At 38.0% G+C, this 24472-nt stretch overlaps 1 protein-coding gene across 1 annotated transcript in view; it reads right to left on the reverse strand.

Annotated features, from left to right (window-relative positions):
* Positions 1-24472, reverse strand: part of SUCLG2 (succinate-CoA ligase GDP-forming beta subunit) — a 103765-nt gene that overhangs the window by 17924 nt on the left and 61369 nt on the right. Inside the window, exon 9 of the mRNA XM_010718705.3 lies at positions 23880-24022. Coding sequence (XP_010717007.1) covers positions 23880-24022 — 143 coding nt within the window. The remainder of the gene's footprint in view (positions 1-23879; positions 24023-24472) is intronic.

The raw sequence follows: 24472 nt of genomic DNA on the forward strand, positions 1-24472 counted from the left end.
AACCATGGGACACCACTCTGAAGTAGTGTGCTACGTTTGGTCTTCAGGGCACCAACACATAGCTAGAAAACTGAATTCAAGAAGTAGTTCAGTTTGGTAAGGCCATCTATCATTTAAGTGAGGATGCATGCTAAGAGTCACACAGAAAGCTCCTCTAAAACCAAGAAACCCTGCAGCACTCAGCACCTCTTGCCTCAGTGACACTTTGGAGTGCTTACAAACAGAAACAAGAGGACTCTGGCTTGCTTCAGCCTAATTAAAATGTTTTAAAGGAATTTAATTACAATGTGCCAAACCACACAAATGTAAAGATCTTTCCTACAGAGAATTAGTGATGAATTGAATAATTTTATTTTAATCTAACTGTTGGCAAGCGATGTGGGTTTCTTGTTTGTAAACAACCATACTAATGCTAAATATATTTATTCACAACTTGACACGAAATACAAGTCTGTAATTAATCATTTCCCTGTATAATTCAGACAAAATAAAACCCCAAACTTGTACCCCTCTCACATTATGAAATAGTCAGTTACACACAAATGAATAATTATCTGAATTATCAACTATCTACAGATGTGCAGCTCCTTTCAGCCCAGACAATGGCATACCCCTGGTGCATACTGGTAATCTCTCACACATTCACTTATTCTTTGTTTTAAGTGAGCAAATCTCCTTACATATTAAATAAGCTCAATCACGGGCTACTTAAACTATTGTTTCAGGTTATCTATTAATTGCAGGCTTCCCTATCTGCATTCACTGCTAAGATGCCAACCGTCTTATTAATTGAAAAATGTCTGTATGAGTGGGTAAAATGTCAAAGGCCACAGGTTGAGATTAATTCTGTAAAAATAAGGTAACACTTAATTCCTGTGACAACTTTTCACAGCTTAACTGCTTGAAACCCTGTCTTATTGTGACAACACAAAAGCTAAGTTGCAAATAAAAAAATACTCATTAGAGCTCATTTAATTTCACAGTCTTAAATAATTTGCAAGAATAGTTTGCTTTTCACATCAGCAGATGTTTAAGTCTGAAAGACTGTATGATTACACTTCCTGTAAAACAGTATTTTCATCTGAAATGCAACAATTAGGAGTCAATATGAAGACACTGAGAACTGTGTTGTTCATGTAAAAAGATTAAGTTCTTTGTACAAGTGTTACATTAAACACAAATAAGACCAGAAATGTAATACATTGCTTGATTATGGTTTTGAAAATAATGATAAAATTTGAATGTTTTTTTCTGCTCTGCTTGAAAGGGAAAAATAGATACACAACATCTTCACAAGCTCACTGCAGTCTAATAGAATAAAAATAGCACACAGGCACATTGTGCAAGGACATCTTTGACAGTAAAAACCTTCTGCTGGTAAAAACACAAACAACTGAAGACTCAAACCACGGAAGACACAACAGAACTCACCACATGCCACAATCTGGACTAGAATACCATGAAACCAACACCCTTTTTCATGATGTTTAACCCCTGAGCTAACAAAAAGCCAGACTTTTTTTGCAGACTCGACATAAGCTTGCTCTAGAAGTCTAACTTAGAAACCAGCCACATAATTTATGCACCTGTAACTCACTGTAGTATCACAGACTGATTTTCAGTGATGTGATGGAAAGACGAGTGGGAAAGGAAGAGAAATAATTAAACTTCATACTACAGGAAGTCAACTGAATGATTCTTGAATAACAACAGATGATAATACACTTATCAAAGCTTCCTTTTATCGTTCGTCTTCACTGACTGCAGCTGACTGACACATTCTTTTATAATCCTTTGCCAGCTGCAGACTGAGAAGTCTTTTAAGTTAGTCCCTCAACTCAAGCCTATGAATTCAATTCTTTCCACAACTGACTGGGCAATGGTTCAAAACCTCACTTCAAGACACCTGCAAAACCCAATGTTTGGCTTAGCAGAAGAACAAACAGGTTATTCCTTGCATCTGTAGGAATGCCAATTCATTTTGGAATTACAGAAAAACTGTAGAGCTATTAAAAGTAAAGCATCATAAAAGTACCTTTGCTCTCCAAACTTCTAGACGGTTCCAATTTAGATTCAAACTGGAGGCATATCTTAATTTATAAGACTGTCTGGTAAGTAGGGTCCAAATAAATGTTTTTAAATCTGTTTCATTGGCAACATTTTTTTTTCCACCTAAATACCATAAATTGGACCTTGCTGTTCATATCCATGGAGAAAGACATTTAACTGTCTAAAATTTCTTCTTCATTCCAAAAGAAAAGGCGTATCACAGTTGAAACAGCACAAAGAATGTATACTTTACAAAAAAAGAAAATCCACCAAATAATTAAAGCCAAGGTAAACGGTGCAGTGATTACTGCATCATTCCTTTCCTTTGAGATTATTCCAGTCATACAGAATGAAGTTGTTCTCAAAAGCTTTGATCATGTCCTCACGGAGCACATCTCAGAAATCGGAGGATTCCCAATTGCAACTCCCGACAACACATTACTGCAATCAAAATTGATGCAAATCAGGAATGAGAAGTACTGGAAAAGCAAGCGAAGTCCTTGCTGACACAATCAGTACATTTCGCTTATAAATGCTCAAAAACTTTCTATTCACATCTGTCATCATTTCTTGATTTTTCAACTAGCCAGATGACAAAACCCAAACATTTGATTAACAATGTACCAAGAGGCTTCAGAACTCAGAATTAAAGCAAGAACAATCTGTGGCAGCAAGTTACGGCTGCTCATGCGTTATGATTAAAATAAAGAAGCATTTCCAAAGGTTCCTCTGCAAGAGACTATCAAAGTAGCAACAGTGTGGAAGAAGCTGCATTATGATGGATTTAAATAAAGCCAGGTGGGATTCAGAAAGTGAGGAGCAGAATGAAAGGGTCAGTGTTTATTCTGGCAGATATGTAGAGTGAACGACTCAGTATTTCATTTAAGATACGCAGAAATTCTCTAGAAAGGTGAGAAGTTAGATAGCCAGGGGTGTAAAGGAAGCAAGCTGGGGAGAGTCAATGAAAATTAGAGGGAGAAATATTGAAATGATTCAGTTTACTATTTTTTATTTTACATTTTTTAGATTTTTAATTGCTTCATACGGGGTGTCTTTAGCCTTTTTCTTGGGAGAAGCCATGTTAGAGGTTACTGTCAGAGATACAGTGACTAGGAGAGATGACAAATCTGACTAATGCTTGTACCTGGTGTTTACTGATTCTATATACTTTTCCTTGAAGGACAGGTTACTTTGGATGCAGCAGCTCACTGATGTTTCAAAGAAGTCTCATTCAAGCAAATTGCCAAGGGAAGACCAAGAACAAGTTGTATCACTGTCCACAGACCGTTTAAATTCTTAGTCTAAACAGTTATACCTCTGAAACAGCCATTGTTTTTTGCACTTACTTAAAATGAGCACTCATTCAATGTCATCATCTCAGTTATTTTCTGGCCTGGACTTCAATTTCCCTTAAAATTTCCTTCCCTGCAAAACAACTGTGGTCCAGTTAATCACCATCATAGCCTGCCTCCATTATTACCTGCTAGGTTTTGATTACCTGCACCTCAGCAAATCCAATATCACTGATTTCTGCCTATAGCTACAGCTGTGATGATGACTTCTAGAGAACAGTGGAACTGGCAGAAAATGCTGAAGTAGTTCTGCACTGACAGCTTGCTTTCCCGTTGGCATTAAATTCATGCAGAAGTTGCAAAGCTACTTTTGACATATTTATTTATTTTACTGTTTAGGCTTTAAAATCAAAACCTAGCAAGTCTTTACAAGTCCTGTTTTTTGAATCTGTCTGAATTCTTCCGCCATCCTCAATACTGTGGAATTGCAACCCTCCCTTATACCCCACATTCATTATTTAACAAATGAGATCCATGTACACATCTAATGGGAGAACTGTGAGCACTCCCAGTGAATGGCTCACATGAAAAAGATTCTTTCAAACATTTTGCTGCTAAAGAACTAAGAATCTAATTATTGCCAGCTCAGAAAATCAGATGACTACACTGGCCAACATTTAAGTTAACCTACCAGTTGAGGCACAGGCAGGACAAACTCCTAAAACAGGGAATCCTGCAACAGGTCAGCTCATGGATTGCTGGATATGGATGTCACCAGGATGCCTGGATCCTGGTTCTAAACACCTCTGGTTTTAGCACTCATTAGAACAAACAGTCTTTGCCCTAAGCTTGAGTGTTTTCCAGTCTTCACTTGTACGTCATATATATATATATATATATAATATATATATGCAAGCATTCATCTGAAGCCACGTCAGACTACCCATATATCAAAAAATAAGCATGAAATCCATTAAACATTGCACATAGCTGGGAGCACTGCAACTCTGATGCAAAACCTCAAAGAAACAAGAACCATTCTATTGATTTCTGGATAGCTCTTCTGGTTTTCCAATTATGAAAAAGCTACAGGTAGCAGTTTTCTTCAGTATAACAAGATGCTGAAGTTGTCGCCTGTTTCTCATTAATTTTTCATTTCTACAAGCAAAAGTCTTTTCTAGGAGTGTTCAGTGGCAGTACAAGTCTGTTCCATTCACTTTTCAACACCAGACACGTATTTATTTCTAAGCTTTCAATTTCATTGCATAGCTTGCTATGCAACTTGCACACATCAGCCAAAGCAGCAGACAGCTTTTCACCAAAAACTTGTAGCTTGACATATACCTTGTCTTGCCTTAGGCTTAAATTGATTAATTCATCTTCCAGTTGTGGTAAAGTCTTCCATTTAAAATGTTTTAGTAGGAAGAGGCAGATTTTAAAAACTGAACCAGAAAGAATGCTTCCAGCCCGCTTTGCATATATAGTTTAAATACAGTATTATGCTCTGCTGTTAAGGAAGTCTTTTAACTTAATTTTGCTGTTACTAACTCCATAAATATCTGGTTTTCACATATTCCTTCCTGATTCCTTTCTGTGCAAGAAGACTACAAAGCAATGGCTGTCTCAGGGATTTCACCTCTTAGAGCTTTCTGGTGACTGGAACGTTGACTGAAATTCTCACTTTTTTTTTTTTTTTTGCCAGAAAACTGAGTTGAAGAAATTTACCATAATAAAAACATGAAAATTCACTTGACTTCAGAAACTCAATCTAATACATTTTTGAATGGAAGATTCCAGAGTAAATTTTGTCCATAAAATACTTGAGAAGGCAAAAATATACTGCAAGGTGAAAACAAAAATTGAAGGTTCTAATGTGAAAAACGGAATCACAGGTATAAAATTTGATAAATCATGGAAAAGCTTACAGGCACATATATGGTACTGGTACCGTCCTTAATTAATCATATTTGTATATAAAGATTGAGAATTTTTTCTACAAAACAGTATGCAGCTTATTCAGCCAAGGACTTCAAATTCAAAGCAGGGATTTTTACTCAAGAGTTTGCAAGAGGTCAGACACGATGATCTTAAAGATCTTTCCTAATCTTCAAATCTGTGACTCAAGGTGCACATACAGGTTCAGTTTTGTAGAACTCCCGAGTATGGTAAAGCATTGAGCATATTACTACTAATAAATTTGCTTTTATCCTTGAGCAAAAACGGTAGGTGGCACCTGGCTTTCCCCCATGGAAGTAGTTACGGGTGTCAAACCAGCACATGCAAGCCTGCTCACTTGCTTTCATTTTGAAAACTATACCAGATGAACAGTTGATTCACATTTTTTAAGTTTGTTTCATTGAAATGCTGCTGGTGTCGAGGAAACTGAATTCAAAAACACTGAACTGAGCAGCAAGTCCTGGACACAATATATTTTATACACATTAATAACAACATTAACTGCAAGACTTTCTCATGCAAGTGAAGGGAATCAAAGCTTGTATTTCTGTGGGTATACACTCAAAGTCAGATAAACAGAAACAACTAGGGCATCTTTTGTAATACTGATGCTGACAATGCATCAAGGAGACGAAAGAGGCTATGGTAATTTCAGGGTTCATTAGAAACACAGAGGGTGGGGAAGAAATCAGATTTTGCCAAATAGAAAAAGGGAAATCAGTAGGGAAAGCAGCTTTAATTTCAAGCTTGTGAGTATTACAAATAATGTAAAGTTAAAAAAAATAAAAATAAACTGCATTCCCAAGTATTTTTGTATGCACCCTTTAGAAACGCAGACACTAATTTATTTAAGCACAGACTTCTGCACAAAAAAATAAAGGTAGTAACCTAAAGGTTATAAAGTTATAGCTCAGTGATCCTTCTTCATAGATGCCTCAACCATTCTGTCTCTTACTTTCTCTAAACACTCTGAGCAAGCTCCAGTGACTGGAGCGCACAGCAGGTGCTTCCTCAGCTGGGAGAAAGATGCTGCATGGATCATCTTATCCATCTGCCACTCTGAAACCTCCTCTGGAACATCCCAAAAGAGAATCTTCTGTTGACTTAAGCGAGTGCTGGATGTGAGCAAGGGGTATCCCACTTTTCAGCAGGGAGAACTACGCCTAACAGTAAAACAGATCCATCTAAATTCTTCTACTGACCTTCAGTAGTCCTAGAAGGCTGGAAACATTGTCTTGTAGGTGGCATCTAGTAACAAGGAACACACTTTCAGTGAATATCTTGGTAAAACGTACCATTTACAAAGTACTGCGAGTAAGAGGGTGACATAGCATCATCCTATGGAGCACTAACAGCAATGGCAACCCATGTACACAGAACAGATGACTGATCATCAGCATATCCATGAGCTGTTCTCTTGTCAGCTCATTGTGATGGCAGGACATGAAGGAAGTTTAACTAGAAAAGCAGGCACCTACAAAAGACTATGCTGAATGGAGATAAACAGATGAAAAAAATCAAAGTTTCATTCACTCAGTTTTGTAACCCTAACAAAGATAAAGACAAGCTGACTTTCAGCTGACATTATCCCTTTATCACGGCAAAGTGTGGTAACAATGCAAAACACTCCTCATGTTGCAAACACTGTACTGGATACTGCATTTGGGAGGTTGCTAGAAACACCTGCTTCTATTTAACACTACTCCAGGTGACACTGTCCTGTGGCTTGTAGATGTAGGTCACAAATTGCAAACAGGAGCAGTGTTATTAGTTGATTTTCACTTGTATTTAAGACAACAAATAAATTTTAGACGTTTTCATATACAGAGCAAGTCCAATTAGCAGGCAGTAAGACGCTACACCATGCTGTTCTGCAAAAAAAAAACAAAACAAACCAAAAAAAACAAAAACATTGAAAACATCTTTGCTGAAGACAAGGAAAGATATGTTCCTTCACACATTCATGGAAATGAGACATAAGCAAGTACCAACGCTTACAGAGGGAACAGGGCTGCAGAATAAAGGATACTTGGCTGCTATGACATCCCATTTAAGCATGAAAACTAACTTTGAAGCAGTGCTATGTGGCCTGTTCTCTAAGCACGCAGCTGTACACATGTTCCACTCATATTTCCAAAGCTGAATTTATCCTGATGTTACAGCACCAATTAGTGAATATTATAAAAGCAACCTAAGCAGTGGAGATCAGAAAATATTATTAAGCCTGTAGATTAATGCTGCTAGTGACACACAGTAGACACAAGGTAGCTACTAAGCCATTCAAACCATGTATTTTAGAAGTATGTGTGATACTTCCTCTCTTCCCCTCCTCAAATATTTATTTTCTAATAGCAATAATGACCTCAGCATTCAAGGCAGTCTTCCAAGATTAATGACCAGTGGAGGTTAATGGTCCTTAGCTATTCTTCGAGCCATCAACTCCTCCCAGCCAGTCATTAATCCCTACGAAATGCCTTAATGCTTCACTTATTACTGCTTAAGCATCATGCCTGTAAATTTTCAGGGCATTAAATCTCAAGAAGTAACCTTTCTCTCTTCAACAAAACAGACAAAATGAAATTAGTCACTTCATTTTTATAGGAATTCTCTCAGCCTTGCAAAACAGTATTATTTATTTGTGCTTATTTGCATTTATTTGTTTTGGACACTAATAAATAACGTCTCCCTCCTTGTCATTTCAGTAAATTTCCTGACAAAATACTGGTATAAAACCTTCTTCAGCCAGCATGTTGGCAAGAAAAAGTAATAGCGAGAATACCTTTGATTAGTTTCTTTCTGCCACAGGAAAAACCACAACACAGAGGAACTACTTGTAATCCACACTTCAGCCGAAGATGCCAGTGATCTCTGCTCCCTATATAAATATGCCTACATATGCATGTATTTTTACATTTTTTCCCCCAAACTCAGCAGCAGTGACCTCCTGCAGCAGAAGATAACACAGTCCAAAAGACGTGGCACTGCGTGACTCAAAGCCATACAACGAAGATTCTAATGAAGGCTCTGCCACCGATATTTGAGTAACCTTGGGAAAGTCTCATTGCTTCCAGAGACCTTTTTCTTTTCCTGCTGTACCTGTTTAGACAAGAATGCTACTGAAAAAGCAGAGCTCTTCTCTGTAGGATTTTGAGTAAGACACCTTGATTTCAGCCCAGGGTTTCCATTCACTACTGCAGTGTAAACAGCTACAACAAATCTCTTCCAGTGGCCCATGAAACACAATGTTTACATGGAAGCACTCTGTACACCATGCACTACAGCACGTGAGAAATTACCTTTCCTCCAAAGCATTTGGGTTTTTTTTTTGTTGTTGTTGTTTTTTGGAAAGTTGTGATAAATGGTGAAGTACTTGCTTAATTGTCTCTGGATTCCAACAGAACAAAACAGCAAAACCAGCAAAAATAAATGTCTTTATTCAAATGGTGAAATCAATCAAATTTAATCTGCATTCATTCAGAAGATCAATTATCCAAATGCGTTTAATTCAGACTGTACCTGTTCCAGGCAGCCATCAATCATTTAAAGGGCACCATTTTTTTTTTTGCCTTTTACTTTTTCATTCCCCTAGTATTTTAAATGGACATCAAGATTTACATTCATTTCCTATTGTCATTCTCTGCCTAATAAGACCTGTTTTACAAGGCATTCCCAAATTGAATTCTCTGGTGTTAAAAGGAAAAATTATTCTAGAGTTCACTGTCCACAGCTATGACAAACAAAGCAAAATGTCATTATTTTTCAATCATTTTTCTGTGAGGAAAACAGCACACAGAAAAATGTTGACATTACATTTAGAAGATTAGACATATCTGACTATTATCATACTCATTTATATTGGCACTCAACTAGCATTAGTTGTGAAGGCAACAGGGCTAGCTGTCAGACAACAACATGTGCAAATTGACAAGCTATTAGAGAATGCCAACTGGATCTATTCAATTAGAAAATTTACTCCAGTACTGGAAAAGCTTGCTTTCAAGATAAGGGAGAAACATCGTGTGTTGACTAGGGAAAAAAATGATAGAAATTAATAAACACAGAGGAAAATTAATCTCTCCCTTTTTGCAATAAACACTACAAAGAGATTAACTGTAAAATATTAACTCTAAAAAATGCCTTTAAAATATTAATAAGATGGGGGAAAAAATAGAAAAAAGAGCTAACACTTTCTTTATGTCAGCACAGGAGACATCTCCTCTTGTTCTCCTGCTAAGCCGCTATGGGGTTGTTGTGACTACAGGAACTCTGTAGTGTTAGCAAGGCAGCTGGAACTCTCATCTTCCACCAAAGCAGCATTTTCAACATTTGGTGGCTGTACTACACTGTCTCCATCACAGCCTGTTTTCTTCTGGAAAACTGAAGCTATAAAAAATTATAGTCATAAATACTACTTGGAAAATAAAATTGAAGAGGAATCTATGGTATATGAAAACAAACAGTGTTCCTAAACTGTCACAATGCCAGCATGCAGTATTCTCCCGCAAAATTCACAGTTATGCAAACACGCCTAAGCACTGTATGTGTGCATGAACAAAACTACATACAGCATTCCCTGGAAAAAGATCAAGTTAGTTCACTCTGAAGAAGAAAGTGCTGTGTGGATATTAAGGACCCAATCTGATTTCAGTTAGATTAATACAAAACAGCACTAACATTCAAGTACCAGGGGTTTTATGGCTAGCAGACACTGAGAAGAATCAGACCTTGATTGCTCATGGAAATAAATCTTAAGACAGTTATGAAATTTCATCTGTAACTCTAAAAAAACAAATCTGAACATTATGCTTAGTTAAATCCACAGAATCGCTGACCTTCAGCATCTACAATATTTAAGAAAAAGACACTTCTAGTTCTAACTGACAGATCCACTGCAAATACAGCCTCAGCAGCCCCAGAGCCAAGGCTGAGACATGTAATCTAAGCGTCCAAAGCTCACTCAAACTTACTCAAACAGATTTTCCTCTACAGTTCTCTCAAGAGAAATGAAAGATTCAAGATACAGCTCTTCAGTTAACACGTAATCAGGAAACCACTATAATATAGGATTTGATCTTGGGTGGTGATATAAGCACAAGTTCTTACAATATTCCAAGTATATGCCTTCAACTCAAGTCTAAAATCATCCTTTATTACACAGGAAGTCTGTAAATAATTCAGCTAAAATACTAACTCTCAAAAAGTTAATTATATGTGAAATTCCATGCTCCAAATGAGACACATCTCAATGCAACAAGTATGCAAGTCCAGCTGGCACGGGACAAACCTATTATGTTCACTGAATCTTTCCAGTTTGAGATTCCAGAACCAATTCCAACAAAGAGCATCCTATTCCAGCATAAATCCCACATCTCTGCCACACCAGCACTTACCCGGATAACGTAATGCTAGCACAAATACAAACCAAACCATGCTGAAATGTTACAGCTCTTCTCCTGCACTCTTCAGACCAACCTCCAAATCAACACAAAACATGAGAATACATCCAGGTTTCCTTATGGGCTGAAAATGAAGAGACAAGCATGTGGTACGAGCTGCCTCCTCTTATTCAAGTAGAAGGTATTCAAAAACACTTAGAGAATTGCTGTAAAACCCGCAGAATTGGAAAGCATTGTTAAAGCTGTAAGTGCTTTTGCCTCAAACCCTTCAAGGCCCTGTGTTATCTGATGTGTTAGATAATGCCTCAGTGCCTTGTTACCTTAAAACCCATAGTTCAGGGCTGAAAAGCTCTTGGATACGAGCAAGATCAAAGCAGGTAAGTTCAATAAACAGAGTAGGCACTGCTTAGGGGCTTGAGGGGCATCGCTTCTACAGCATGCTGCAAGTAATTTTCTCTGGTGACATGCTATGTTTTGTCTTACTGAACATTTAACCTCTAGATTTGGACAGCACACATTTGGCATGGGCACATTTCTTTAGGGAACACCAGAGTGGTTACTTCAAGTGACAGTTTTCTAATTATTCTGTCAAGCATCAATCTGTGAAGTTCCAAGTTCCTCTCTGCCCTGACTGACAGGGCAATCAGCACTTTACTTAAAGCCTCTGGAGCTGTTCTGTCCTGACAAACGCTTAAAAAAAAACAAAAAAACCACACACCCGACCAACCCCTCCTCCCCAGAGATTGGAGGCAGTGTAAAATTTGACTTCCAAAACAGCTCCCTGTTTCTGCCACACAGCTCCCGGAGGTAACTGAAAAATGGCATGAGTGCATACCATGCAGCATGGGGAAAGAAGCACAGACCAAAACGGCTTCTTTTTTGTACTACAGCAATTCATTTCAGGCATTTCATTTTGGAGAAAATCAACTGATAAAAGTACATCAGGAACAGAGAAGCAGCTGATATAATGCAGTTTTTCTCACTGAAAAGTTTTCATTTCTTCTCTTACAAGAGAAAAAAACAACACCTACACAGCACTTTTAGCTTGATTCTGAGTTCCCCTTGTTCCTGAGGAGCATTGTGTTCTGATGAGCATTGTGTCGTGAATTCTCTGGGGTATCATGGTACCAATGACTGTAAGAAGTGGGAAAAATGAGTGACTTTGTGAGCAACAAAAAAAAAAAATTAGGTCTGTACCAAATGTACAGAATAAGACAAGCTATTGAGTAATCATGATCATAATTTCTGCAACAGCACCAAAGTATTTCATGTTCTTTATCTACCATATAATTAAATTACACACTGGGGTTAGGATTTTGGCCATTAGGTTGGCACCACAGTAGCAAATATAGACAGTTATATGCCAAGGTGCTGCATTTGAGAAGTCAACATGGGAGATGCTCTTCTTGGTTCCACTTAATAATGGACAAGAAAAGAAGACATCCCAGTATGGGACAGCAGCACCAAGATGCCACATATTCCTACTTGTTTGCAACAGGATGCACAAAGTTGCTCCTGCAGTTTTCTAAGTTAACTGTTGCTCCTGCAGTTTCTAAGTTAATAATGCACATTTGGCGACTTGATCGTGAGCATAACTGAGCACTCCATGGTACACCACACTGCTTCAAATCAGCAACGCTAACAAACAAATTAATTACCAAGTCAGGTGTCAGAGTGGAAGAGCACAACACATTTGATCACAAATCAGAGTGAAATGCAGAAAATCTCTCCCTAGATTTAAGGCTTAATTCTGTTTTTCTGAGGACATTAAATATGTAAATATATTCACACGCACAAAATTCAATTTTTTTCTTGGATCTGAATCAAAACTCCCAGCAACACAGACTACCTGTGATTTATGAAATGAAGAAAGGAAGCCTGTTTTAATCAGAGCTCAAGCCTAGTCAGAGCCTAGCAATGGGTACATAATTTTGTTTCTCTTGCTGGACAGCTGAATGCTAGATGATTTCTACAAAGAAATTCTCCTCCTCCTCAACAATATGACACGATGAGTTTCCCTTAATGAATCAGATTCCTTTTGGATAAGGTTATGACAAACAACATCCTAGGAAAAACTATTTCCCCTGAATTCAACAGCAGCATTCAATGATGGAGGCACTGTGTGATGCACGAAAAAATACCAGCCTGCTAACAGAGCAAAGCTCAGGGCTGAGGCTTCCCTAAACCAGCACCATCCTCTGGGAACTACTCATCCCATCCAGCAAAGTGTATGGAGCCAATCTATTCCTGTTTTTGCAGCTTTAGTCTTGCCAGGGCAGCTCCCCGTTGTTCACTGCACTGTTGGATGAGCACCAGGGCACATCCAGGGAAGGAAGGTGCAAACAAAAGCACTAACTTAGATAAGCTTAAAATGCCACAGACCTGAGTGCCTCTAAGTAAGGGAAAGCCAGCGCTGACTGCTGATAGCACACACAGAGGAAGAAAGCTCTTTGATTAAAAAGCCTAAAATCTGCAGTGGTCAGTTAGGGCAAAATCTGTTCCACCAACAAGGGAAAAGGCTAATTCATCTGTGTTCTTACTGAAGTGCAACAGATTTTTAACATTATTAAGGGAGATAAGCTAACACTGCTGAAATGTATGCACTGTCATTTTTAAATTGCTTTCATTTTATCTTTTCAGTTCAATTACTTCCATAGTTTGTATTATGAAATGAAAACAAAACCTTATTTTTTCTCCTAATACATATATAAAAAAAAAAAAATAACCCACCCAAAACAGCTGCATTGGGCCCTGTGAAAGTTTTGATTAAAGACAAATCCTTCACAATTCAGAGAGCACATACTCAATCAGTGGTTGAAGAGGAAAACCTCCAGGGTGCAGCAGAAACTAAACAATTCTGATAAGGTTTCTGTGACTTTCTAGCAAACAGTAATTTGCTCTTTTATATTTCTTCAATGAGAAGTCAAGCATTGCAGTCCCAAACCTTTAAATCAAATGATTTGCTGGGCATCAGGCATCCAACTTTCACCATCTACAATAAAATAATGTCTCTGCACATTCAATCATTTCTATTCAATAATTGATTTATTTTTTATTTTTCTATTTTTTGCCAGTTACAAGCCTATAACTATGTTCTGGGAGGTCGATTTCATCAAGATTTAGTTAAGGAAAAGAAATTTGCCACATTTTCAAGTTCTAATCTTGTCTACACCATATAAGCATGTATACCATTTGTTTCCTGAAAGAGATATTTTTACTCTTTCCCCCTCTGATACCGTTATAAATTCCAAATCTACCATGCATCTGTAGTTCATGTGAAGGTTTCTGCACAAAGCCAGCTTTTTCATTAAGTTAGTTCTGGAAAAAAACTTGTAGTCACCCCTCAGTCCAAAGAAAAAAAAAACAAACCATGAGTTTCCATGGAAAATCATTTTCAAATAAAACCCTTTACATAAAGTGACCACTTCCACTATTATTTAGGTATACTACCATTGCAAAAATTCTATACACAAACTCTTGGCCACTATTCCCACTCAGTGACGGCAGAATGAAAGCTAACCACCTAAATCAGCTGAACTTCTGCGCCACTGAAGGAACCATGGTTGGTTGGGAATGTTCCTGCTATTTCTCTGCCTTCCCAGAGTGTGCACACAAGAGAACTGGGCCATAGGAGATAGAATAGCTCACATCTTCTGCAGGCTGCGTTAAGAAGTCAAGTATGAGCAATAAAGGAGATGAGCTTTCCCCTATTCTAAAGACAACATCCTGTTGTAGGCAATGTCTAATACAGTAAAATACTGAAGGGTACAACACAGCATATTTTGAGAGACAGGCCTAATTTTCATCTTCCTATAACAGAGATACTTCTTCTATAGAAGAGGAAGCTAAACCTCTACCAACAAGAATAAGAAATACTCATTTGAAGTAGATGTGGACTTGATTTACCAAGTACTTAAGAACATGACAAGCTTTAAAAGTGAATAGACTAATTTATTTCAGCTTTATCCATCCACTCAGAATAATAGATAATAAAATATTAAAATCTGAAACAAGTTTGAATATCTTCTTGAATTGGAGCATGAATAATGAAGTTGTGAAATAATTCAGTCTCACCTGAAATAAAACAGAGATTCAAAGGAAAGAAATAGCTTTTCCCTCTTTCATTAAGCCATATTTCAAATAATTTTTGTCTTTTCCAGAGCATTTTCACTCTGCTCTCCTCAGTGCAAATGAATGGATGAACACAAGGCAAGGAATACTTTTCTCATTCAAGTATAATTTAATACATCCTTCTGACAGGACAGAGTGCATCCTGCTCCAAAACTGAAGTTTACATAAGGAAAATATATTTCCTACCTCAAAACTATATGAAAAGGCATATACAGAGTAATACAGAAAACATCAGAAGATTCAGAGCATCTCAATTTCTATAGAAACGGGTGGATGCTCTAACAGACCTTTCCTCCCAAAATGCGAATGAATTTAAAAGCTCCCTACTTGCCAGCCCTACACATTTTTCTTAGTCACATCACTGTGCCAGACATTTCAGATGGCATATGGGATTAATAATAACTTAGATTATGATAGGTGATATTGTTCTATTTCCTATATTAGGATGCAAGCCAGCGTGCAAGTGTGACAGCAGAGATGAGTGATACATCTGTATTTATTCATGTAATTTTCCCCTCTTTTCCAATAACCACATCACTGAACATGGCATGGTAAAATTAAGTCTCTTTCTTATCGTAGAGACGAAAGACAAGAAGCTCATTTAAAAACAATGCTGTTTCACACTTGCCCCCCTTTTTAGTATAGACTTACTGTTATGCTAAAAATCTTTGCAAATCACACCCCTTTATTCTTTGGTCTTAAAAGATAATTTTATGATGAGGAAATGGTATTTATCACATGGCACCTTTTTTTCCCTTCAAAATCAAGTCTTATTCTTCAGCTAACTTCTACTCCTTCTATGTGTACTCCATCCATCAAGGGTGTTCTGGAAATTATAATTAAAAACAGTTGATATTCATTTCACAGCCAGGAGAGTATGTTCTACCCAGCATAAATGGCTAAGAGCACCTAGCTGAAATATACAATTCATCATCTAGGTCTGTTTCTATCAGAAACAGACGGGGGTGAGGTGATTAGATTTCTTCATTTTGGTGGAAAGATCAAACACCTTCCTAGGCAGCCACGACACCTCAAGCCACTTAAAAACAATAAGCAATAAAAGGTGATTTTCTCTACAGCAGAATTTAAGTAGGGAAACTAAAATTTTTATTAACACATTATTTCCTATTTGTATCACTAAATGATTATTCTTTCATTCCTCTCTCTGCTAGATAATCTATAAATAGATTCATAATAAACTACTCATCTCACCAAGATGAACTGCCAAATGGAGATTCCCAAAATATCTTTCCCTTCTATCCTCAGTAACAGTGGAATGAATCACATAAATTTTCAAGATTTAATCAGTTTGTAAAGTACAGCAAAAGATTAATCACCGTTCTGCTGCATTACACATGGCATTTCTGGTAACCCAGCAATACTAACACGCAAACATAACTGCACATCATGCTGCACGCGTGACATACGGCATTCTGCAACTAGAGATGACACCACAACGTTCTCAAGATGGAAATTTTTCTTCTTTAAACAGTGGAAGATTCTCCCCAGTGTTACAAGCCCCAGTTGTCACACTCATCCAGTACTTCCTATACTGGCAGTTGAATAAGCACAGTCCATAACAGATCTTGACTGCCACTGTGTGGTTACCAACATCCACCTCTCCAGCCCAAGTTTCTGATACACAGGAGGTAAGTGCAAAATCTCTGCAAGTTTTTTTCCTTGCTAAGTTTGCTTTTGTATCCCCGTTTTAAGATTCATTGTAGTCAGCCTTAAAATGCCAAAAGGCACTCAATTTCCCAGTGCCTACAAAGAATGGCAAATTCATGTTAAAGCATATTTACATATCAATTATCTAGAACTCAATAATACATATGCTCCTAAAAGTTATCCAACTCTTGATTATAAATCAAGAAAATTCCATTATACATTTTAAAAATGCATAATTGTCCTCACCTTTTCATAAATATTGGCTATATGCTAAGAGTTTATTAAAACGTTTAAATGGAATGAAAGAATGCCTTTTCAGTACTTTAATTGCTCTACAAGATGACTAGCCACTTTAAATTAATACCTGTGAAACTGCACAGACACATTAGTTGAAGCCCTTGCACAAATTCTGTTAGTCTATACTTCCTCACCAAAGCAACACTAATAAAAATTTGAGATAAGTTCTAAATTACTCCTATAAGCCCAAACTCTGTAGCATCTGGAAAAGAACTACGAGTGTTAACACTTCAGATAGATGTGCTCCAGTACCCTTGGTTACAGGTGAAGTATTTGTACAAATTTCTGATAGAAAGCAGACAATGTGCCTTTTTCAACTATGCTCAGCTTTACAAAATGTTTCTGTGCTCTAATTGATCTTTTCTCCATCTACAAACTGTCCTCCTATGGTATAATCTTAAACTTTCAAAGGCTTAAAAAGCCAAAGTCCATACAATACATACCCATTTTGGCTTTAGATTTAGGGCAATTGCAGTTGCCTGAAACAGGAAAGGAAACCTCAAGTCCATTCATTGGCCCCAGTGTGTGATCAGCTCTTCCTGAAACACCCTGGGTAAGTTTTTAAGGCAGTTCATAAAAGCTTGCTGTGTTGGATAGCCTTATAGCTCCTTGTGTAAACCCCTGAAGGACTCGATCAGCTTTTCTGCTGAGCAATTTCCAGAACACCTAGCTTAGCTTCCTTTGCTGCCTTTACACAGCAGACATTAACCTGTAACACTGGGCAGACTATGCAGGTTAACTGAGGTTTTCCTTCACGGTGCTGTGCCTTGTCCTTTCAACTCTTAAGTCTTTTCTACATTTGAAGAGAAATGGACTGTCTCACCATACATGCTCATGCACCCCTAAAGCAAAAGAGGATCCCTCAGCACTACTGGGAGATACCATTGAAATGATTTCAATATGGCACCATCAATAGATGATCCAGCTTCTGAAAACTGATATACAGCAATAATTTATTAGATATCACCTTGCTCAGATGTCAAAGTCAGAACACAAACACAGTTTTACTGACTATGACTTTTTTTTTAATTGCATATTGCATTTATACAAAAACAGTGGTGAGTACAAATCTGCCACTAGGATATGGCTGTGGAATAAGCAGTAAAAGAACAGCAATAACTTATTTCCATAGCACTTGATTTCTTTTAACAGCCTATATAGTCTGTGATCAGCCCTGAGAGCCATCACCTATGGAAGATGAGTGTTACAATGCACAGCTTCCATAGAGCTTGTAGTTAGCATCCATGGAAGTACTGGGTTCTGTAGAGCACTGCCAGAAAGCACAGAGATGCTTATGAGGGATGCAGGACAGGAGGAAGAGTGAGACTTTCAGGAGGGAGACTTCCAGCTGAAGTGTGCCAGTGGGTACTCTAGTTTGGGTGAAAGCAAGAGAATGGTGGTCAGTTCCAATTTTTGGAATTGCTTCCAGGTCTAACACTGCTGACATGCTGCCTATTACACATTTTTCTCTATAACAACTCCTCAGCTACAGTTTTTAGAGTACCCAAAACAGCACGGAATGCTTCACCCTCTTGTGTGAATCAGAAAAACACACAAGGCATAAAGACTTTTCATGCTGTGTAAAGAAGAGCTGGGTAATGAAGTGTGTAAAGGGTGCATGATATTTGAATTTGAGAAAGCAAGAGGATTCCTAATGACTATGTAAGAATAGGGTTCCTCTGCATTACCTGAAATGACATGCAATCTCACAATTCAAACAAATCCAATGCTAACACTATTATATGTCTATAACCAAATGCTATTTACCTTTCATTTTGTTATTCACAACTATATACATGCTGACATAGGCTGTGTGTGCGACACAGAGAAGGTTCTCTGAATCTATAGATTTATTATTATAACACTGAGAAATCCACTACTAGCAATTTGTCAGTGAAATGCAGAAAGTGCACAGCAAACTACTCGCATCCAGCATACTCTATGACAAAGCTCACTACCACTGTAAGAGTGGCCATTTAAACTGTGAAACTGTTAAAACCTCTGCACACTATTCCCTATTTGACTTTTAAAACTTAATAGTCAACCCCCCTCCCCCTACTCCCCAATGCACCCTCCTCTAACTCCACACAAAAGTACCAGAACTGACAACAGTAACAGCCACTCTCATCAAAAGACAAAGGCAACCCTAGAAGAAAATCATGTTATTTGTTTCTTTTCTATTTCTGGATGTTGCTTTTGATGCTCAAGCTGCAACTCATCATAAATAAGACAGACTTGACAGTCTTGACTGACTGGCATGACAAATATTGCAACAGACATTCGGCAGATCCCATTAAACAGCTGTGCAAGCTGTCTGCACTCACAACTCGGCTGCTGGTATTATTCTTACATGCTGTGATTACAATGCCTCATCCTGGATCAGGTACACCCCATGATAGCATTCATTCCCCTCTTCTTCCAGTCCCTATGCTCACCTCTAAGACTGTCCAAGATTATGCAAGCTGCATGGAATAATTAGTTGGGAATGCAATAAGCACCTGGCAGCCCCTAAGAAGAAAAAAAATCACTGCCAAAAACTACTTTTTGGCTCACGTTTGTAACAATACAGACAAACACTAGGCACAGATTACTGAATAAGACAGATTTTTGCATAACTTCTAGGACAAAATCCTCTGCTCTATAGTCAAGCGCAGTTGGAAGCCATACTCAGAAGACCCTTTTCCCCTAAAACTGGGAGCCAGTCTTTGTTTCAAGTTGCAGAATAAGAGCAAAGAGCCAGAATCACCCCAGCACAGTCACTACACTTCAAACTGCCTGAACGCTTCCAGATTTTCTGAATTGCCTAAACTGAACTAGTTCATCCAATTAGTTCTGAATTAGTTAGAACTGAAATTAGGATAAAACTGGTTACAAAAGACAGCTTTTTTCCTCCCCCCATTTCTGAAATCTGAGAAAAGATTATCACAAAGCTTTTGTCTTAGTAGAGTTATGCCTTCTGCTGCCAGATAACGGACTGCAACGTTAAGAACAGCAATACCAAAAATCCCTCAAGCCAAAAGGATAAACCAGTCAAAAATATCTTATGTAATACGGATGTTTAAGCAGTATTACTTTCACACCAAGCACAGCAGGAAAATAACTGAATTGCAAAATTATCATTTAATGATACCTTCCTTCAGAATTCTCTTCACTCTCTCAGACACCCGAAAATATAAGCCCTGAGACTTCTGCTCCACACATTGCCACTTAACAGTGAGGCACATCAGAGCTGTTACTTCTCCCATAACCGAGATGAACAGAGAGATGCATCTGACATAAGCAAACAGCAAAGCAAAGTGAAAGGAGTAAAAACACACATTCCACATTGAGTAAACAATAATCTGAATTTAGAGCAAGGAATGGCTACAGGGAAATCAAAAGCTTTGTGTGTGCCTGATATTAATTATTCCCTGGATATCAGTTACCAGATGTCAATACAGAGCATTTTTTCCAGAGAAACGTCTGTCAATCTGTCAATAGTTTTTTGCCTATATGGCAAGCAAACACTTGTTAACAGCAATTGATTTGATAAATCTTTTGTAGCACCACCAAGGACAGGAGCCAAAAAAAAAAAAAAAAAAAAAACCTAAACAACTTCAGCCTTTGAGCTCCTGTATTTCAGTGTTACTTTCTATTAGGAATCGATCAGTACGTTCAGGCAGTCAGTGGCATGCCAAACCTGCCCACAGCTTACATTTGTGTACTTTAGTGCCTGTTAGGGAGAGGCAAGGCATGCCACCAAAAACAGACTGCACATTACAATTTATGCGAGCATTAATGGGCAGCTCTCCTATACCAGTAACCTGTATATACACAATATTACATTTATTCTGTTATAACAGGAGATAGGAAGGCAGAGGATAAGACTGGCTTAGGGTTGTAGATGAGGTGCTTCTAACTTCTGCCCACCAAGAGCCTACCTACTATGGGCTCTCACTAAGATTTTCAAACTCATGACATCCAAAACTTCCCATGAAGATTCCTCTCTGCAATGAGTATTAAAAGGTTGAGAGAAAAATTTTTAGGTAATTTAGGAACATCAGCTTTGTGAGCTGCTCCATGGCAAAGCAGAGGGCTGAGATGGTCACTAAGCTGCAGTGTCCTGGACAGCAAAATTATTGACAAGACCATGTTTTCAGCTTTAGCTGTTGGAAACCATGGAATGCTATGAACAGTTATATGGTAAACACAACGGTCTATATCTTCACTGTAAATAAAAATGAGCACCTATTGAGCTTGGAAGTATGTGAGTGTGCTTAAAGATGGGGACCTCAGCAAGAACAGCTATACCACTGCTTCATGCATACAGGGAGGGACCAGGCAACACGCAGTGCCTGAAACACTGAAGATAAAACCTCTTCTACATGTTGCTGGACAAAGAGGAGAAATAAGGTTCAACAGCTCCAGCTCCCGGAACCAAACTCTCTTCCCCATTCTTGTCTCCCCTCTTTTCAGTAAGTAAGATTTCCTTTCTGCCGAGCAGACTGAATTTGTTCAGAGAAACAAGACAGGCAAGAAGGAAAAAAGAAGTCTGGAATTTAAATTGTGAAAAGAAAGGAATTCAGAGCCATAGCAATGACCTGTCTGACCTAGGAAGTATTGGATATGGCAGACTGCAAACAAGACCAGCAGAGCATAAAAGGGTTACTGACTCCAAAGACAGTGTTTCCACCCAAAAGCCACTTCATAACCTTTTGCAACAAACACAACTTCTTTTTTCCCCCTATTCTTTTTTAAAGAATTATAAGCACTGACAGCAGGTAGGTTCAACCAAAAGCAAACCAAAAATATTTTTTCCCCTCACAAACAATAGCTCGTTTTACTAAATGAAATTGTGGCACATCTGTATTTTTTTTTTTCTTCAATATAATGCAGACTTTTTAAAGCCAGCAAGAGAAAGGAAAATAAATCTACTGCAAAGTGCATATTTTCTTCAGGAAGATTTCTTTTCTTGCAGTGTCCTTAACACTGCCAGTGCCATATTTCAGCACAACCAGTCATGTTGAAGCCCTGCAGACTGTTTTATTCACTCCTCAGAAGTCCCATGTTTTTGGGCAAGGATTAACTGGCTTCAGAATTCCCAAGGGCAAGTTCTTATATTCACAGGTAAGGTGAGAATCAGGTTAAAGTTCAGAGAAATTACTGACCAAATTACTGGCCAAACTGTGAATGCGACATTAGACAACGTTGTGTCTTGGGACTGAAAACCTAACATTACCTAAGAAAAGAAAGGATTCATTCAGTTACCTTATTTAACTAGCAAACACAGCTGGAGAAATGAAATGAGAGATTTGTCAGGTTTTCTGAGCAGAATGAAACAAAACATGATTTTTATTTTTTAACAGCTAACTTACATTAACATTCAACACCAGAGCAGTAAGAAAAGCTACAAGAGCTTTGAGGTTAGGCTGGTATAACTGCCAGAGCTGTTACAATCTCCCATTATGTACTGGGATATCATTGGTAGTGCTAAGTAAAGGAATATAGAATAGAAGGTCAGGGATTTACAAGTCAATATTGCGTATGCAGATACAGGATAGCTGAGAGCTACTGAAATGCCTTTTTGATTCAAGATGGCTTAAACTCAGTTTCATCACTGAAATTAGTACCTGCTGTTTATGCTGCAGCAGACAGAAAAATGTATTAGCATAGTGATAATCATAAGACAATCTGTGTATTTAGACCTTTACCGCACCTGCTTCTCCACCACTAACACAAGTTTCAGAACTAAATTACATCTCAGCCAAATCTTCTTCATCATACTAAGCATGCATTGCACAAACACAAACAAAATCTGTTGATAATATCCTGAGAATAACTAAAACTGACACAAATGAACACAAGTGTATCAGTAACTACTAGCATCAGACAATGTAGGAAACTAACATTTTCTACTACAGATCCAAGATCCATCCTATTTCCCTTCCACCCTACACAAGATAACTTGCTTCTCTACTTCTTCAAGGCTATGGTCTTTCAGACATATTACTAACTAGAATAAGACAACAGGTTCTCTTACTGAGGGTCTTGGGAACAACATAAGCCTAGACCTTCACAAACAATACCTAGGTCTATGAGAGAGTAAAAAGATGCAGGTGAAGTGCTTCAAGTCTTGTTGATGACTCTAGTAGAGTTGAGACATCCAAGTACTGCATGCCTTAAAAATATAAAAGAGTTGCAGCTTTTAAGGGTTTACAATATAAAGTCTACATGTGCTTATTTTGTACGGTAGATTTTCTTCCTGATTTTGCCTTGAACTACTGCTGCAGACCTTTTCTATCTGAAAAATCACATTTTGTTGCTTACTGCTGCCCAGGGTATATAGTTACAGTGATGTAATTTTCACAGGAAGGTGACATTTAGATGGTTTAATAGCATACAATGAAAGTAAGAAAAAGGGAAGGAGACAAAGGAAGAATTAAAAAAAAAGAGCCAAATCCACAAAAAAGAAGTAAAATGCTGAAACTTGGACTTCAGTGGAGATGCTTAGGTGCAGAAAATGGCTATGATGATCAAAGCCCTTTGATAGATCTTCATGAGCAAAAGAAAAATCTACAGCAGTGTAGCTTCTGACACAGAAAAGCACAACTCCGTGTTGGCAAGGCTGGCTGGCACTGCTCCAGTGCTGATGTCTGATCAATAGCCTCTCACTAGCTATTCTGCTTCTGTCTGCAAAAGGGCACCAATGACCTCAGCATGCTAACGTGCATCTCTGGAAATAGCTTCTGCTCAACACAATGGTTAGAGTATTCTCCTGTTGTTTAAGGAAAGAGGAACTGCACCTTCATCTGCTGAAAAAAGCATTAAGGGTGCACCAGGATCAGAGGGCTGCCTTAATTCACATAGAGCAGGAGATCCCCAAGCTTTAAAGTGCACAAATCTATCTTTACAGTTAACTATCTGCTTAAATTTTCCTTCTCATTCAGTGTGGCACAACATTGTTAGGAATAACCTCTCCACGAATTCATCCTCTGTGTTCATCATATTAACTGTATTTTCAGCATACTATTTGTAGTTCTGGAACATAGCAGGGCACAGGGGAGCTTCCTGACCAAAACCAGTGCTGAGCTTCTTATTATTTATTTATTACCTTCGGATCAGCAGTCAGCAGTTTGAATGCTTGATACACTTGTGCTTCTTTCACACCTCCACCCAGATCCAGGAAGTTGGCTGGCTTTCCTCCATTCAGAGATATTATATCACAAGTTGCCATTGCAAGGCCAGCTCCATTCACTGTAATTGGAAACATGCAATGTGTGAAAAGGATTAAAGACACTGTGCAACCACATTAACATGGCCCAACATATTCCATAAATACATCTCGATAGGTCAGTACTTATTCAAGGATATCCAGAGAAGTGAATATCTATTCAAGGATATTTGTAACAACACATTGTTTAAAATCAGGTGCACACACACCAACATTTAGGTTTCTTTATGATTTTATTGATTTTATGGCTTACTCATGCCCCTTCCTTTAGGTTCATATGAGCACTGGAATGGAAGCTGTTAAAGGAAAAAAAAGACTTCCAGGAACAGTGATCCCCATATGAGCTCCCCTCCTTCCATTATGACAGCATGAGATAATGCTTAGTATTACTGTGAAACAAACAACTAAGTTTTGGGGACAGGTATCAGATGTGCCTTAAAACTGCCTTCTGTTTTGTGTTTGTACCAGTCTAG

Source organism: Meleagris gallopavo, chromosome 14, assembly GCF_000146605.3.
Source record: "Meleagris gallopavo isolate NT-WF06-2002-E0010 breed Aviagen turkey brand Nicholas breeding stock chromosome 14, Turkey_5.1, whole genome shotgun sequence".
Taxonomy (NCBI): domain Eukaryota; kingdom Metazoa; phylum Chordata; class Aves; order Galliformes; family Phasianidae; genus Meleagris; species Meleagris gallopavo.